At 40.9% G+C, this 17,315-nt stretch overlaps 1 protein-coding gene across 4 annotated transcripts in view; it reads right to left on the bottom strand.

Moving 5' to 3' along the window:
- Positions 1 to 17,315, bottom strand: part of RAD51B (RAD51 paralog B) — a 504,851-nt gene that overhangs the window by 474,551 nt on the left and 12,985 nt on the right. For all 4 annotated transcript variants that reach the window (XM_036011223.1, XM_028506147.2, XM_036011228.1 and 1 more), the window contains exon 5: positions 5,168 to 5,304. In XM_036011223.1, the coding sequence (XP_035867116.1) occupies positions 5,168 to 5,304 (137 nt within the window). The remainder of the gene's footprint in view (positions 1 to 5,167; positions 5,305 to 17,315) is intronic.

The following is a 17,315-nucleotide window of genomic DNA, read 5'->3' as shown; positions in this document are numbered from 1 at the left end:
CCTCCATGTGATCTCCATTTCTGTGGTTCTGTTCCTGTTCTAGTTGTTTGCTTAGTTCATTTTTGTTTGTTTTTGGGGGGGTTCACTTGTTGATAGTTGTTGAGTTTGTTGTCTTTTACTGCTCAGTTTTGATCTTTTTCTTAAATAAGTCCCTTTAACATTTCATATAACAAGGGCTTCGTGATGATGAACTCCTTTAACTTTTTGTCTGGGAAGCACTTTATCTCCCCTTCCTTTCTAAATGGTAGTTATGCTTGATAGAGTCATCTTGGATGTAGGTCCTTGCTTTTCATGACTTTGAATACTTCTTTCCAGACCCTTCTTGCCTGCAAGATTTCTTTTAAGAAATCAGCTGATCGTCTTATGGGAACTCCTTTGTAAGTAACTCTCTCCTTTTCTCTTGCTGCTTTTAAGACTCTCTCCTTATCTTTACTCTTGGGTAATGTAATTGAGATGTGCCTTGGTGTGTTCCTCCTGGGATCCAGCTTCTTTGGGACTCTCTGGGCTTCCTAGACTTCCCTGAAGTCTATTTCCTCTGCCAGACTGGGAAGTTCTCCTTTGTTATTTTTTTCAAATAAGCTTTCAATTTCTTGCTCTTTCTCTTCTCCTTCTGGCACCCCTATGATTCCGATGTTGGAACATTTAAAGTTGTCCCAGAAGTTCCTCAGCCTCTACTCATTTTTTTTGAACTCCTGTTTCTCCATTCTGTTCTGGTTGAATATTTATTTCTTCCTTCTGCTCTAAATCAGTTATGAGTCCCAGTTTCCTTCCCTTCACTGTTGGTTCCCTGTATATTTTTCCTTATTTCACTTTGCATAGCCTTCATTTTTTCCTCTATTTTCTGTAAGCATCCTGATTACCAATGTTTTGAATTCTCCATCTGATAGGTTGGCTATCTCTTCGCTGCTTAGTTCTATTTTTGGAGCTTTAATCTGTTCTTTTATTTGAACCATATTTTTTTTCTCTGTGTACCTGTTATACTGTAAGGGATGGAGCCTTAGGTATTTACCTAAGGTGGGGCATAGAGCACCCACATGGCTGTGCTGTGGTGCTATATGTGGGGAGGGGTCTGAGAGAGAACAATGTCACTTACTCAGCTCTGGGCTGGCTTTCACTCACTTTCCCTACTACCCACAAGCAAATTGGCCCACTCTGGCACTAATTCCCAGGCGGGTGGTTTTGTGTATGTTCCAGGACCCTGTGGGTCTCTCCAGGGAACTCTCCTGTAAGGCTGAGAGCTTCTCCTGCTGCCGCAACTCCCATAGGTTTTTACAGCCAGAGGTTTCGAAGCTTTCTTTTCCTACACTGGAACCCTGGGTTGCTTGCTCTGTCTCACTCCCCATGTTCCTCCAGTTTATCCACATGCAAATGTAGGACTGCCTGGTTTGCTTGCTACCACCTTGCTGCATCTCCTCTCTACCCTGGCTGCCTATCTCCACCCCTACCACCACCAGTCTGGATGAATGTTTCTTCTTTAACTCCTTGGTTGTGGGACTTCAATACAGTTCAATTTTCTGGCAGTTCTGGTTCTTTTTGTTTTTAAATTTGCTGTTGTCCTTCTTCTGGTTGTGCAAAGAGGCAAAGTGTATCTACCTATGACTCCATCTTGGTCCTCTAACTCTTTTTTTAATCTTAACTATTATTTATTTGTTATAAAACCAGATTGTTTATTCTGTCACTTACCACAGTTTGGTTTTTGCCAGTTGCATCCCTCTGGTTTAACATGTACCTCTCTTCTCTGTATATGCTGTAACTGTGTAGGTTTTCCACCCTACACAGTTCTCTAGTTCCCTGTGGATACCAGCTGGGTGTCCTACAAGCCAAGTCAATTCTGACACTAACTACTGGTAGTTAGCTCAGACCCCACAGATTAACGGCTCAGTCCTGCAAGACTGCCCTGATGTCTGACACCAACTGCAAGTCTTCGCCCTCTTGTACTGCTGACTGACAGGCTAAAAATCGGCGGTTCCCACACTCTTCTCCTCAAGTTCAATGATTGGTTAGAATGTCCCACAGAACTCAAGAAAATACTTGACTTACTATTACCAGTTTACTATGAAGGATACAACTCAGGATGAGCCAAATGGGAAAAGGTACTGAACTACATCTTGGGTTCAGTTACTTCTCATGACACAAGTTATTCTCTAGGTCACGACAACAAGGATGCTAGGTTGTGCAGCATCACCAACCTCTAGACACTGCATATGCTGCCTCCCAGGGACAGCAGACTGAACTGGACTTTTTACAAAATCCCTCTTCCCTGTGTGAAGACTCCCCTTCCCTTTTGCTCCTTTCTTTCCTTGGCAGATAGGAAGAGCCTCTGGACCTGGGGATAGGCAGGACTATGCCCCTTGATAGCAAGAAGCAATTACAGAAAATGAGACCTTCATCAGTTTACCCCTGTAAGATTATAAAGCCCAAGGTCTTCAGGGGGGAAATGTTAGCATATGTAGTTAGCTAGAAATTAATAAAAGAAGGAAGCAAAGAGAATCAGACACTGTTGAGCATAATCAACCAAAGAGCATAAGCCTGCTTGCTTAGCAAGGAAGCTACAGTTTCCCACGCTCCAGTGGATCTCAGCATTGCCCCACCAAGAATTTACACCCCCCCATTCCCCACTCTGGTACCAGATTGTTGGCGGCGGAGAAGGGAGAGGTAAGCACATGCACAATAGAAGTTAAAATGGTGCAGGGGGAGATGCTTGACCATAAAGGCATGTCAGTCTAACCTGGGAAAGGGATCACTTGGCCAGGGAGTGGACCCATTAGAAGCCTGCAAAAGCTTGGGAAGTTGGTGCTTTGAAAAGCACCTGGTCCATCCCAAGCCTGAGATAATATAGCCCAGCTTAGCCAAGAAGCTCTCTCCGTCCCCCAGGAACATGAGCTGGCCCCATCCATTCAAGCATCCTCTCCATAGTAACCATGTGGGTCTAGCAGCCATGTGGTTGGCAGCCACATGGACTCCAAATGCAAACTGCAGACTGGAGCCTGGGTACAGCAGCACAGCCAGGAATAGTGCTAAGCTACCTGGACAGGGACTGAGACTTCTAATGCCGGAAAAAGGGAACAGAAACTATGGACACTGGGCTTTGTTTTGGCCTTGCTGAAGATACAGTTGGACTTCTTCCATGACAGGACAAACAGAGATAGGACACAGGGGCAAACTTCTAGTTCCATCCGAATAAATCTTGCCACGCTACAGTCCCCTATGTGTGGTTCTTCTGGAATTCTTTCCTTGCAACACCACAAGAACCCCACTTCCACTGGCAATAATATTTCCTCCAAAGAGGACATACAGGTGACCAATAGACATATGCGATGTTCAATGTCACTAATCATCAGAGAAGTGCAAATTAAAACCACAATGAGATATCACCTCATACCTGTCAGAATGACAGTCATCAATAAATCAACAAACAAGTACTGGTGAGGATGTGGAGAAAAGGGAACCCTAGTACAATCCTGTTGGTGAGAATGTAAATTAGTGCAGCCACTATGGAAAAAAGTAGGTTTCTCAAAAAATTTTAAAGAGAACTGCCTTATGACCCAGAAATTCCACTTCTGGGTATATATATGAAGAAACCCAAAACACTAATTCAAAAGTCACATGCACGCCTATGTTCACTACAACATTGTTTACAACAGCCAAGATTTGGAACCAACCCAAGTGCCCACCAACAGACAAGTGGATAAAAAAGTTGTGGTCCGTATGTACAATGGAAAATTACTCAAGCATAAAAAATGAAATCTTACCATTTATGACAGGATGGAAGGACCTAGGAAGTAGTATGCTAAGTAAAACAAGTCAGAGAACAACAAATAAATTATGACTTCACTTATATGTGGAATCGAAAGAACAAAATATACAAACAAACAATAGAAACAGACTCATCCAGAGAACAAACTGATGACTGCCAAAGAGGAGAAGGGTGAAAAAAGTGAAGGGATTAAGAATTACAAATTGGTAGTTATTGAATAGTTACAAGGATGTAAAGTACAGCATATGAAATATAGTCAGTAATAATGTAGTAACTATATCACACCAGAGGGGTACTTGAAATATCAAGGGGATCATTTTGTAAAGTACATGAATGTCTAATCACAGTGCTATATACCTGAAACTAATATAAAATAATACTGAGTATCAAATGTAATTAAAAAAGAAAAGAAAGTGATATCAGAATTTCACTATCTGACAGTAACACCCATCCATTCATTTATCAACACTTTCTGAGGTTTTTATGTGTCAGTCACTGGATTTGGCTTTGAAGACACAAACACATAACACAAACTCCAACTGCTGACAAACCAGTAGCATACACTTAGAAAGAATAGATACCCAAGAGATGTAGAACAAAGCAAATAAACTCTACACAGGATAATCGATGTGGAACTTCTCTGGTCAGGGAATATGCTTTGATTTAAGTAGTATTCATTGAGAGAAATAAGGGAGAGCTCTGATTCATAATGACAGTGAGAGAAAAACTCCAAGGCCTATACCTGTACTATGGCATGACTAAGAGAACAGGATAGAGTCAGAGTCTAAATACACAAGCACTCCTACTTATGAATATCAATCAGAGCAGAGAAGGATGGGGACCAAACTTACTTTCAGGTATACAGAAATACACAAATGACAAAATGCCTCCCTTATACAATGTTAAAGGTCCTTTTCAAACTAAGGAAATCTTTTCTTTCCAAGCAAAGATACACTTACTATCAGTGTGTTTCTTACAATGAATACCATACTATTTCAAAGATTAAAGTGAAATACTTCTCAATCAAAAAAAAGTTCAGAAACTTGTAATTTTTCTATTCACTAACATTTTATATCCAACTAGAAATTAGTTACAAAGAAGCTTACTTCCTCTCTTTCTTATTAGTTTTCCCTCTTTCCCATTTTCCACTTACATTTCTCTCTCTGACTTGAACTTCTTTCTTCCTGACTTTCTCCAAAACACATCTTATCCAGGAACCCCACTTAAACCAGTAAATAGAGAAGATAAAAAGAAACTGCTTCCTCTGTCAATTTTAAAAGGAAAATTCCTTTAAAACAGCAGCATTCTGTGTTCTCAAAAAAGAGTAAATGTTAACCTATTTGAAAATGTTACATACTATCTATGTTACAATACTAAACTGTCACAATGGAATATAGTAACACCTCCTACCTTTCAGCACTGAACGCAGATTCTGTGTCGATGTACACGACAGCTCCTTCCAATCCTCCCATGCTGGTGGGCAAGGTGGCTAAAACACTCATCATTATACAAAACTGAGTTTTTCCACAGCCTGGTGGACCTGTAATCTAAAATAAAAAATATGAAGTTATTTGTATAAACATTACAAGCTAGTCAAAGCAAAATCCTTTAAAAACTTGCCACACACACAGTCCAACTAAACTGGATTCCTAGAGATTTCCACTGTATATAATGAATTCACTTTTCCCCTACGCATGTGGATAGGTGCTAGTTATGGGCCATCCTTGGGAGAAATAAGAAAATAGTCACTCAAATCATCCTGTGTGTTCTGTAGTTCAGGTGAAAAATTTTGGTTAAGAGAGGCTGGAGGATTCATTTATATATTCACAACTTCTCTATTCCTCAGTAGCACATTTATAAAAGGATCTTGAAAATGTTTAAGAGGTTGCCCTGGCTGGTGTGGTTCAGTGGACTGAGCGCCGGCCTGCAAACCAAAGGATCGCCAGTTCAATTCCCAGTCAGGGTGCATGGCCTGGTTTGCAGGCCAGTAGGGGTGCACAAGAGGCAACCACACATTGATGTTTCTCTCGTCTCTTTCTCCCTCACTTCCCCTCCAAAAATAAATAAATAAATAAATAAACCTTTAAAAAAGAAAATATTTAAGAGGCTTTAATAATTGGTTTAACATTTGCTAAGAATTGGCCTTTTGGAACCATTTAGTACTAGCACCCCTAAAAGCTACTTTGATCTTTATTCTTAGGTGTACAGTATTTAGAGGTAAGAGTACTAATGTATACAATTTACTATCAAATAGTTCAGCAAAAAAGGTGTGTGTATGCGGGTATATGTATATGTATAGAAAGAGATAAAGCAAATATAGCAAAATTCAACAATTGTTGAATCTAAATGACTCATACTTGAAAATGTTTGTTTTGAACATTTTAGTTGGTAGAGAGGTTTTTCAAGATTATAAAATTTGAAATCAAGAGGGTATAGGCAGAAAAATAAAATATTAATCACATGCATATTCCAGTCCAACTGAAAGTAGTTTACAAATACTACTTTTAAAATGTTATAAATGTTCCCTTTAAACATGTCACATTGGCTGGCATCCAAAAGTTAAGAACCAAAACACCACCCCTCTTGTGAAAATAATAGTAATGAACAATGTGTCACAACAGGGAGAGGAAAAAGAGAGAGGAAGAAGAGAAGAAAATCTCAGGTAGAGATGAAAAAAGCCTGGGCTAAGACTGAGACACACCACAGATATGAAGAAACTGTCTCAGATAAATCATGAAATAGGAAGAAGGAATGACCCATCAGTCTAAATCAGTTAGGCCAGTGGTTCTCAAACTTGAGCGAGCATTAGAATTACCCAGCCACCTTGTTAGGCAGTATCTCTGGCTCAATAGGTCTGAGATGTGGCCTGGAAATTTACATTTCTACTAAGTTCCTAGGTGATGCTGGTGATGCTCTACACTTTTTAATACAGATTTTATTTATTTATTTTTAGAGAGAAGGGAATGGAGGGAGAAGGAGAGAAGCATCGATGTGAATGAGAAACATAAATTGGTTGTCTTGCATGCACCCCTACCGGGGACCGAACCTGTAACCCAGGAATGCGCCCTTGACTGGAAATCAAACCAGCGCCCTTCCACTTTGTGGGACAACGCCCAGCCAACTGAGCCATCACAGTCAGGGCATACTCTACACTTTTGAGAACCACTGTTTTGGAATTTACACTAAAGCTAAACTTCATTTATCAAGGCTCCACATATAAAAACAAAAGCTCATGAGTTAAAAACTGCGTGCTGATTTATAATCTCTAAAACAGTGATTTAGACTTTAAGGATAAATAGTTGCTACTACCAGTAATAGTTTGCCAGATCATGAGTGATCAGTGAAAACAGGCCTCCAACCTTTGATTACATACTCTGACAAACCAAACAAAAATTTAGTGTGGTCCTCCAGTATATGCATATTTATTATATACATACATTTTACTATACATTCTATATAGTATTGCAATATAAAACATAGACAGAATAGGGATTAAAAAGAATGAAAGGTTACAAGCATTTAAAAATAGCTTCGCATCCTAGTTGTATAGTGTGCAGTTAGACACCAGCAGAGCAAGGGTGACAGACGGGTACGGAAGGTCACCAGGTGGAAAGCCCTAAGGCTGAGCAACTGGGAAAACAAGGACCTTGCTCGAGGGTGACCTTTCTCCCATAGCATGTCGCTGATCATGCCATTTCAACCCCAACATTGCATATCACTAGCACTGGGGTTTAAACCCTCTCCTGGCCTTCCATATCACTGATCATGCAGCTGATCATCCCCGACCTCTCCTCTCCTGGTCTGTCACTAGTCATGCAGTAGACACCCTTGGAGGAGGAACAGGGGACCGAAGGGTGGCCTCATGTGACTCCCACGTGGGCCCTGGCACAACTACTCCCTTAAGCATTAATCCTTGGGATGACATCTAGGCCTCAGTTGTGTTTCAGCTCCAGGCACAGAAAAGCAGCAAAACCAGACAAGTGACTCCATGGCTGACATCAGGATCAGCTGCACTGATGACCCCCTCACCCAGCACTGACCAATCAGTGGAAACCACAACCCTGAGGGGCACACCTGGAAAACTGACAAATATTCCATTGAGATCCTCCTCAGGACCTCCCCTGACACCCCACCTTGGGGGAGCAAAAATGCCTTCAAGAAGAACCTAGTGGGGCTCTCTCTATGGAGCACGCCCCTGCCTTTCCCCACCCACCTCCCTCCCTCAGGCACATTTTCCCTGCCTCTCTCTTTCTCCTGAGCTCTAAGGGCTCCCCTTTGCTCTAAGGGCAAAGGCAGGCCCTCTGTCACTTATTTCCTAAGCCCTTTTCTTCCACATCTCAATTGTTCTACCTCTGTGACTTTCTAAATAAACTTTCTCTTGTAATTTGAGTCTTGGTTCTGAATTCTTTCTTAGCCAGAACACAAGTACTGAGGTTGCTAAACCAAGGTCTGATCTGACTCCACCAGTCTAATTAATACCTGATGCCATTTTGCCACCAACAGTTGTACAGGTCTTTCCACTTGCCTCAAGATTTATTAACACTGATAGCAGAGCAATGATAATTTTTAAACTAAACGAAATTATATTATTTTTTAAATATCGGTTTAAGTGTTTTGTAATTAGGTGATTGAAATGTCAGGTCCTAAATTCTGCTTCTTTCAGCACTTAACTGCAATGGCTGTACAGTAGAGCAAGGGACAACTGCAACAACATGAGGACTGAAATTAAAGGAATGTGTCATTCTTGTACTTACTAAATCACTGCTTTCATTTTTCAATAACTCCCATCAGTTCGTTTTTGTTGAATTTTATATAATAAATTTCTATCTTCCCTCCTGTCAATTGTTCTTGCAAAGTAATCAAAAGATATTGCATTTTTACATTCTTAACAACTGCTTTAAAAATTAACTGAAATTATTTGGAAGGTTTTCAACAGTAGAGAAAATATTCTTACAAGTTTTTCACAGGGTGCAGATACCGAAGTTTTCGTTAGACACATGTATCTCTTACAACAAAAATCACATTATAAAAGAAAACATTTCCACGCAGTGACATAAAAACACTCTCTGCATGTGAATCTCCATCTTTAAAAAGGCAGCTACTCTCTCACTCATTGTTCAAGCACCATCTTTACTTTGAAGGGATGGAGTAAGAGTGTTCTGTTGCTTGGCTGGTAGGTTGGTTGGTTTTAATCTGCTGTGAAGCCTGTCACACAGCCACTTGTCATAGAGAAAAGGTCAGCAAATTTGACAAATATTATCTTTGCATTTTAAAAATATGCTTCACCATCTTTAAATTCAACAATTGTTCTACAATATTTGCTGTGAGATAACCAAAGAAGCTCTTGTAATTCAACTGGACTTCAAAGTCACTCCCCACCTCATTAGAGCACTGTAAGAACTCTACGCCTTATGTAAAGAGGTTGGCTTTTCAAGGTAGAGGCACAGGTAGACACACTTCATTTCCTCGCACAACCACAAGAAGGACAACAACCAACTTAAAGACAAAAACAACCAGAACTGCCAGAAAATCGAACTGTATCAAAGTCCAACAACCAAGGAGTTTAAGAAGAAACATTCATCCAGACTGGTGGGAGGGGCAGAGACGGGCAGCCAGGGTGGAGAGGATGTGTGGCAAAGTGGTGGCTGGTGGACTGGGCGTTCCCACATTCATGTGCAGATAAACCGGAAGGAACAACTGGGGAGTGAGACAGACTGTGCCACCCAGGGTTCTAGCATGGGAAAAGAAAGCTTCAAAAACCTCTGGTTGTAAAAACCTATAGGGTTCTGGTGGTGAGAGAAACTCCCAGCCTCACAGGAGAGTCCACTGGAGGGGCCCATGATGTCCCAGAATGTAGACAAACCCACCCACCCAGGAATCAGCAGCAAAGCACCTCAAAGGATGCAATTTGCTTGTGGGTAGCAGGGAAAGTGACTAAAAGCAGGGTGAAAGCTGAGCAAACAGCATTGTTCCCTCTCTGATCCATCACCCACATACAGCACCACAATGCAGTAATATGGGTTGCCCTGCCCTGGCAAATACCTAAGGCTCCATGCCTTACAACATAACAGATACACCCAAAGAAAAACTGCCCAAATGAAAGAACATCAGAATTCCAGAAAAAGAACTAACTGACAGAGAGACCGCCAACCTATCAGATGAAGAATTCAAAACACTAATAATCAGGATGCTCACAGAAATGGTTGATTTCAAATGCAAAATAAAGGAAGAAGTGAAATAAAAGAAAATATACAGGGAACCAACAGTGAAGGGAAGGAAACTGGGACTCACATAACTGATTTAGAGCAGAAGGAAGAAATAAATATTCAACCAGAACAGAATGGAGAAACAAATTTTAAAAAATGAGGAGAGTCTTAGAACTTCTAGGACAACTTTAAATGTTCCAACATCCAAATCATAGGACTGCCAGAAGGAGATGAGGAAGATCAAGAAATTGAAAGCTTATTTGAAAAAATAACAAAGGAGACTTCCCAGTCTGGCAGAGAAAATAGACTTCAGGGAAAGTCTAGGAAGCCCAGAGAGTCCCAAAGAAGCTGGATCCCAGGAGGAACACACCAAGGCACATCTCAATTACATTACCCAAGATTAAAGATAAGGAGAGAGTCTTAAAAGCAGCAAGAGAAAAGGAGAGAGTTACTTACAAAGGAGTTCCCATAAGACTATCAGCTGATTTCTTAAAAGAAATCTTGCAGGCAAGAAGGGTCTGGAAAGAAGTATTCAAAGTCATGAAAAGCAAGGACCTACATCCAAGATGACTCTATCCAGCATAACTATCCTTTAGAATGGAAAGGCAGATAAAGTGCTTCCCAGACAAAAAGTTAAAGGAGTTCGTCATCACGAAGCCCTTATTATATGAAATGTTAAAGGGACTTATTTAAGAAAAAGAAGAAGATCAAAACTATGAACAGTAAAAGACAACAAACTCACAACTATCAACAAGTGAACCTAACAAAAACAAAAACAAAACCAAAAGAAACTAAGCAAACAGCTAGAACAGGAACAGAACCACAGAAATGGAGATTACATGGAAGGTTATCAGCAGGAAGTGGGCAGGAAGGGAATAGGGGAAAAGGTACAGGGAATAAGCATAACTGGTAGGCACAAAATAGGGGCAAGTTAAGAATAGCATAGGAAATGGAGAAGTCAAAGAACTTATATGTGCAACCCATGGACATGAACTAAGGGGGTAGGGAATGCCAGAGGGCATGGGTGTACGGGCAGAGAGGGTTAGAGGGGAGGAAAAAAATGGGTCAACTGTAATAGCATAATCAGTAAAATATACTTTAAAAAGTTATATTTAAAAAAAACTCTATGCTTTACCATTCAGCTTTTTATAAAATTAACAACATTGATATCATTTTTGAGCACTCACCATACATCTGACATCTAGATAAAAGTTAAATTGTATTATTTTTTCAGGTTTACATAGTAGGTTAAAACATTTCAACATTAATAATTTTTAGCTTCAGATAGTTTAGCTCTGAATTCTAGCAGCCAAACCACAAAATTTCAAGTTGTGTTCCGTTCCCGGGTTCAGCTCCAACGTGGTTAGAAAGAGAGAACACGCCAAACCAGAACAGTCTGAGTTATTTGCTTCTTGGAAACTCAGAATGAACACAACGTTTGCACACAGGAGACACCAGTAGAATACGATCGGCCTCAGACAGTTAGAACCCGTTGTCAGCCCTGCCTGAAAAACGTGAGAGAAAATAACAAGCAGCGCAGATCACTCAAATGTCGACAAGGAAGCAAATGCAGGGTGTTTATGATTGGTTTAATAACTGCTTTAAAGAGGAAAGAGAATTGCTCCCAAGAAAAGAAAGTCTGCTTGTGCTAAAGTAAAAATGAAGCCCAGTCGTTTTAACCTTAAATGAGACTAAATGGCTGCGATGAATGGGAAGCCCTGACCAGTGAGGACCTAAGATCTACCGAGCTCACTCTCCCCACACTCCAGTGGGACAGCAGGATGGGCCAACTTCCCACCCAACACTTTGCAGAATGCAACTTACGTACTGCCTGGTTCTCGTCTGAGAAAAAAGCATGTGGGAACTTCATGTTTTTTTTTAATGACCACCCCCAAACCTCCAGCCCCTACCCAGCCTCGATATATCTCCATTTGCTCTACAATTGTGTAGAACGATGATTAGGTCTTCAGACCTACAGAATTCATTTTAAAAATAACTAACCCTCTAAATCCTAAAATAAATAAATGAACCTAAACAAAGCCAACAATCTCAGAAAAGCCGGAAAGCACTTTGCCTTGATCTTAAATTACTTTACATCAACATGTGGAAGATTTTATATCTTGGACTCACTGCACCAGTCCCTCTCCTATTGACCACTGCTGTTTTTGAAGTAAATGGGAAGGGAGGAAAAAAGAAAAAGAAGGGGAATAAAAAAAAAAGTAGGAAAATGACATGGAAATGACAAGTGTCCCAAGTTTCACAGTTAAAATAAAAAATTTAAACAGTTATCAAGGGATATAATCGTTCATTTAATAATCAAGCAACATGTAACATATGAAAGACTCTACAAAACCTTTATGGAGAGAGATGTTAAATCAGCTGGTGAACACAAAAATCAGAACTATAGTCCAGTCAACCACACATGCTAAACCCGTACATTAGGATGTGATTACCCGGCCTTTCAGAACATGGGGGAGCAGACTACAGTCAAGGAGCACCAGTGAGAAGCCTCCCTGGTTTCCCTGCTGCTGCCCTTGCCCGTGGAGCTCACCGGAACCCGGCCACAGCTGGAAGGAGACAAGACCCCCCTTGACCAACCTGCAGACCTATGAGCAAGAAAAATAGAATTTGTTGTTGTTGTAAGCAGTGTAAGCAACCAAAACTAACTAATGAAACAGTATGTCTTACACCTCACTGTTTATGCATTTCTATTACACGCCCAGCCTGTGCAAGCACTTGAGTTTACAACCCTTGTGACCCCGTGGACCACGGCAAACTCTGTCCATGGAAAGAAACAGAACTGTAACATTCGGCTGTTCTGAGGAAAGGTTAGGATGCCAAGATAGGACTCTGTCATCTTGCCTCTACCTGTCTGGGACAGGATAGTCACTTCCAAAGCAGAACTGCCTCACTCAAGGAGGACCTCAGGCCTCCTGCAATTGTGAGCAAAGCATAGAAATACAATGTAGAATGTGCTATATTGTTTCTTATTGGGTCGGCCAAAATGTCCATTTAGTTTTTTCCATAAAATAAAAGCCATCTTTTTCATTTTCACCAATAACTTCATACATTTGGATAGTTTGAGCATGTCAGCTGTCTCATGTGTGGTATAATGTTGATTGTTCTCGATGTCTCAGTATGATCGCTGTCAACTTCAACTGGTCTACCTGACCACGGAGCATTGTCCAGTGAGAACGTTCACAAACCCCTTTTGACACATTCAATCAGTCACAGCACCTTCTCTATACACTGCACACATCTTTTTTAACTTTTTGCGTTTCAATTGCATCTTTACCATTCTTGAAATAATAGTGTAATATGCCAGAAATGTTGCTTATTTTCTTCCATCTTCAATATTAAAATGGTGACACAAAAATTCACCAATTTTGATGTTTTTTTTAAATGCACGTTGATGTAACAGCTGTCACAATACAATGTAACAAAATTGTTTCAAATAAAAGTTAAAGACAACTAAGCCCTACTAGAGCCATCTTGGGGGGGGGCGGTGGGGGGGGGACTGTTTGGTCAACTCAACAATATTTAGAGCAAGGACATGGGTATAACCAGCACTCTTAAATGTTACAAAGGTTTGACCATGCTTCCTGGGTTTTCTCTTCCAGGGAAGCTCTGGAACTAAGACATGCCGATGTTACATCTCTTTTTGTTAACTTGAATGTGGGCCAGTTCTCTAGTCCTGTAATCTCTAGATTACAATATGAAATACCTTTTCTGATGATCCCTTCCAATATAATCTTAATTTTACCTCATCACATTAGCATCTTTGTCCTGCATTCCCAGCAGAGGTGATACTAACCACAAGAATAAAACTTGGTTGATTGGGGAGCAAGATAATTTTACTGTTTTTATGTAGAAAGCACAGATACACATACTGTACATAAACTTACATACAGTCCATGTGTGGTATTCAAATCTCATGGTGGGGGTGAGCAAGGAAAAAAGGTCTATGAAGCCCTTTAGGAGGCGATAATGAAAAAAGGGCTGAGAAACACTGATCTGATCTATATTATTCTCATATGGCAAGGCTACCAGCGTGTGGTCTGATCTCCACATAATGCAAACTTTTACAGTTTAAGCTTCAAACATATCTTTGCTACCAATGTTCAGTTAGAACAGATGCCGAGTCATCTGCTCATTCACCCCGCAAATGAGGAATGTGATGTTCTCGCGGAGGGGACAGCGCCCTGCTGTTCGCGTCCATCAGGGACTCGGCAGAGCTGGGCTCTCTTTGATTTCTCCTCTGCCGCTTCGGCTTTGGGCACAAGCAGCGCTTCCCCAGCTCCACTTTTAATCTTGGTGCTGGAACTGAATAGTCACAGATTCAGTGAAGTTCACATAAATCAAAACTGATGATAAATAAATTAGGGAGCTTTGAAGTGGAGTCAGGAAAGAGCAGCTATACAAATGACAGCAGAGTGTTTCCAGATTTATCCTTACTCCTTCAGTCATCTCCTAGTCCAGGTTTACTCAGCGGTTGCCTTATCCCTCACCTCCACCAGAGCTAAATCCTACCTGATATCTGGGCTCTAGGTGTGACCTCTTAACCAGAAACAAAGATGGTGCCATGCAATTAATTAGCCAGCTACAGTGATATCTGTATTAGTTCTCTATTGCTAGGTAACAAATTAGCACAATCTGAACAACTTACAATAGCACCCATTTTTATCTCACGATTCTGCCAGCTGGCAGTCCTGCTGGACTCAGAGTGTCCGCTGAGCTACTTCCTACGTGGAGGCTGAGCGTGGGGGAGTATCGACGTCCAGCCTCACCCAGGCTGCTGGGAAGATCCACTTCTCCGATGCTGTGGGGCTGAGCTCCCTGTCTCCTTTCGGCTGTCATCTGAAGGCTGCTCGCTGCCCCTAGAGGCCCCTACATTCCTTCTCACGTGGCCCCTTCCATGCTCCGAGTCCTCCTGTTTTGAATCTTTCTGGCTTTCTCTTTGTCTTTAGCCAGAGAAAGCTCACTGCTTTTAAGGGCTCATGAGCTTAGACTGGGATAATCTCCCTATCTTAAAGTCAATTGTGCCATAGAACATACCATAATCGTGGGAACGATAGCTAATCATATTCGAAGGTTCCAGGGATTACGGCAGAACATCTTTGGAAGGACATTTTAAAAATTCTACCTACCAAAAAGTCTCAAGCAACAGAGAGGCAATAAAGTTTTTAAAAAGCCATATACACGCATGCACATACACATACGTATATGCTTACAGACATGTATAAAACACACACACATTTACAGTGATAGCTGGCCTCTAAGCAGAACCCCAAGATCCTCACTTTGGTATTCGTGCCCCCATCTGCATCAGGCATGTCTGTGTAACAGAACACAGAAGTGATGGCATCTAACTTCAAGGCTAAGCCACAAAAGATGTGCCATTTCTACTTTGTTCTCTTACATCACTTACTCTAGGGAACATCAACTGCCGTGTCAGGAAGACACTCAAGCAGACGTGTGGTGAGGTCCCTGTGGCCAGTAACTGCTGGCAGTCAGGACCAGCCGTGTCAGTCGGCCACCCTGACAGCCCCTCCCCCGGCTCCAGTCAAGTCGTCAGGTGACGGCGCCTCAGCCGGTGCCTTGACGGAAATTTCCTGAGAAGTCATGACCAGAAACACCTAGCTAAGCCGCTCCTGAATTCCTGACTCACAGAACTGTGAGATAAATATTCACTGCTGTTTTTACACACTAAGCTTGGAAATGATTTGTTAAACAGCAGCATATTAAAAAAAATACATAAATATGTAGATATATAGACATCAGAGATATACAACTTTAAACACACATAAGAAAAAACTTCTAAAGTAAAAGAATCACTGATGTTCATTAATTAAAAAATCAATTAAGTAGAAAAATCATATTCCTTAAATGTACTATGGAATATTTTGATAATTTGAAGAAACAAATGACATACAAATGAAAATAACACTGTAAGTAAATACTCTGGAATAGCAATAATATTGAAAGTTCCTGAATTTTAGGTTATTCCAAGATAAAAAAGTAAAGTGTAAGAGAGACAGCAGGAACTGAAACATTAATAGTAAAAAAACATTATAGAAGTACTAAAAAAGAGCCCTGGCTGGTGTGGCTCAGTGGACTGAGTGCCGGCCAGTGAACCAAATGGTTGCTGGTTCAATTCCCAGTCAGGGCACATGCCTGGGTTGTGGGCCAGATGCCCAGATGGGGGTGAGAGGCAGCCGATTCTCTCTTCCTCTGTTTCCCTCCTTCTCTTTCTCCCTCTCTTCCCCTCTCTCTAAAAATAAATAAATATTTTTTTAAAAAAATAATAGAACTATAAGTAAACTTAACTCGACAATTTAATGGACTACTTTAACCACCTGACCTGATAAATTGAACAACACCAAAATTTTAAAGGTCAAAAGCTACCATTAAAAAAATGAAGAGACAAGCCCCAGATTGAAAGAACATAATTATAAATCATATAGCTGAGAAAAAATTTTGTATATCCAGAATATACAAAACACTTTTATAACTCAAAAACAACAAAACAAACAACCGATTAAAACACGGGCAAAAGATTTGAATAGATATTTCACTAGACAAAATATACAAACGGCCAATAAGTACATGAACAGATGTTCAATACCATTAGTCATCAGGAAAATGCAAATTAAAACCTCAATGAAATACAACTATGCAGCCCCTAGAATAGCTGACATCAAAAAGGTTACACTGAAACCCTGGCTGGGCGGCCCAGCTGGTTGAAGCACAGTCCCACACACCACAAAGTTGTGGGTTTGATTCTCAGTCAGGGCACACACCTAGGTTGTGGGTTCAATCCCCAGTTGGGGAGTGCTCTAAAGACAACCCATCAATATGTTTCTCTCTCTCATCAATGTTTCTCTCCCTCTTTCTTTCTTAAAAAAAAAAAAGAAAATCAATAAATACATCCTCGGGTGAGGATTAAAAAAGAAAGATTATACTAAGTCTTGGTGAAGATGTGTAGAAACAAACCATCGTGCATTGCTGGTCAGAATGTAAACTGTTACAGCCAGTTTAGAAAGCAGTCTGGCACTTTCTTAAATATTAAACACACACCTACCATATGATCTAGCCATTCTATTCCTAGGAATCTACTCAAGAGAAACAAAAGCCTATCTTCGCACAGACATGTCTGTGAATGTTCACAGCAGCATCATCCCCGACAGACAAAGATGAGAACAGCCCAGGTGTCGGCCGACTGCTGAGCAGGCACACAAAATGTGCCATAGCCGCACAGCAGAACACTGCTCAGCACTTAAAAGGAGAAAACTTCCTGTGCGTGCAGCGGCAGTGGTGAACCTCAAACACATCATGCTATGTGAAAAAAAACG

Source organism: Phyllostomus discolor, chromosome 1 (genome assembly GCF_004126475.2).
Source record: "Phyllostomus discolor isolate MPI-MPIP mPhyDis1 chromosome 1, mPhyDis1.pri.v3, whole genome shotgun sequence".
NCBI lineage: Eukaryota > Metazoa > Chordata > Mammalia > Chiroptera > Phyllostomidae > Phyllostomus > Phyllostomus discolor.
The sequence above is the reverse complement of the archived record's forward strand: the minus strand, read 5'-3'. Positions and strand labels throughout refer to the sequence as shown.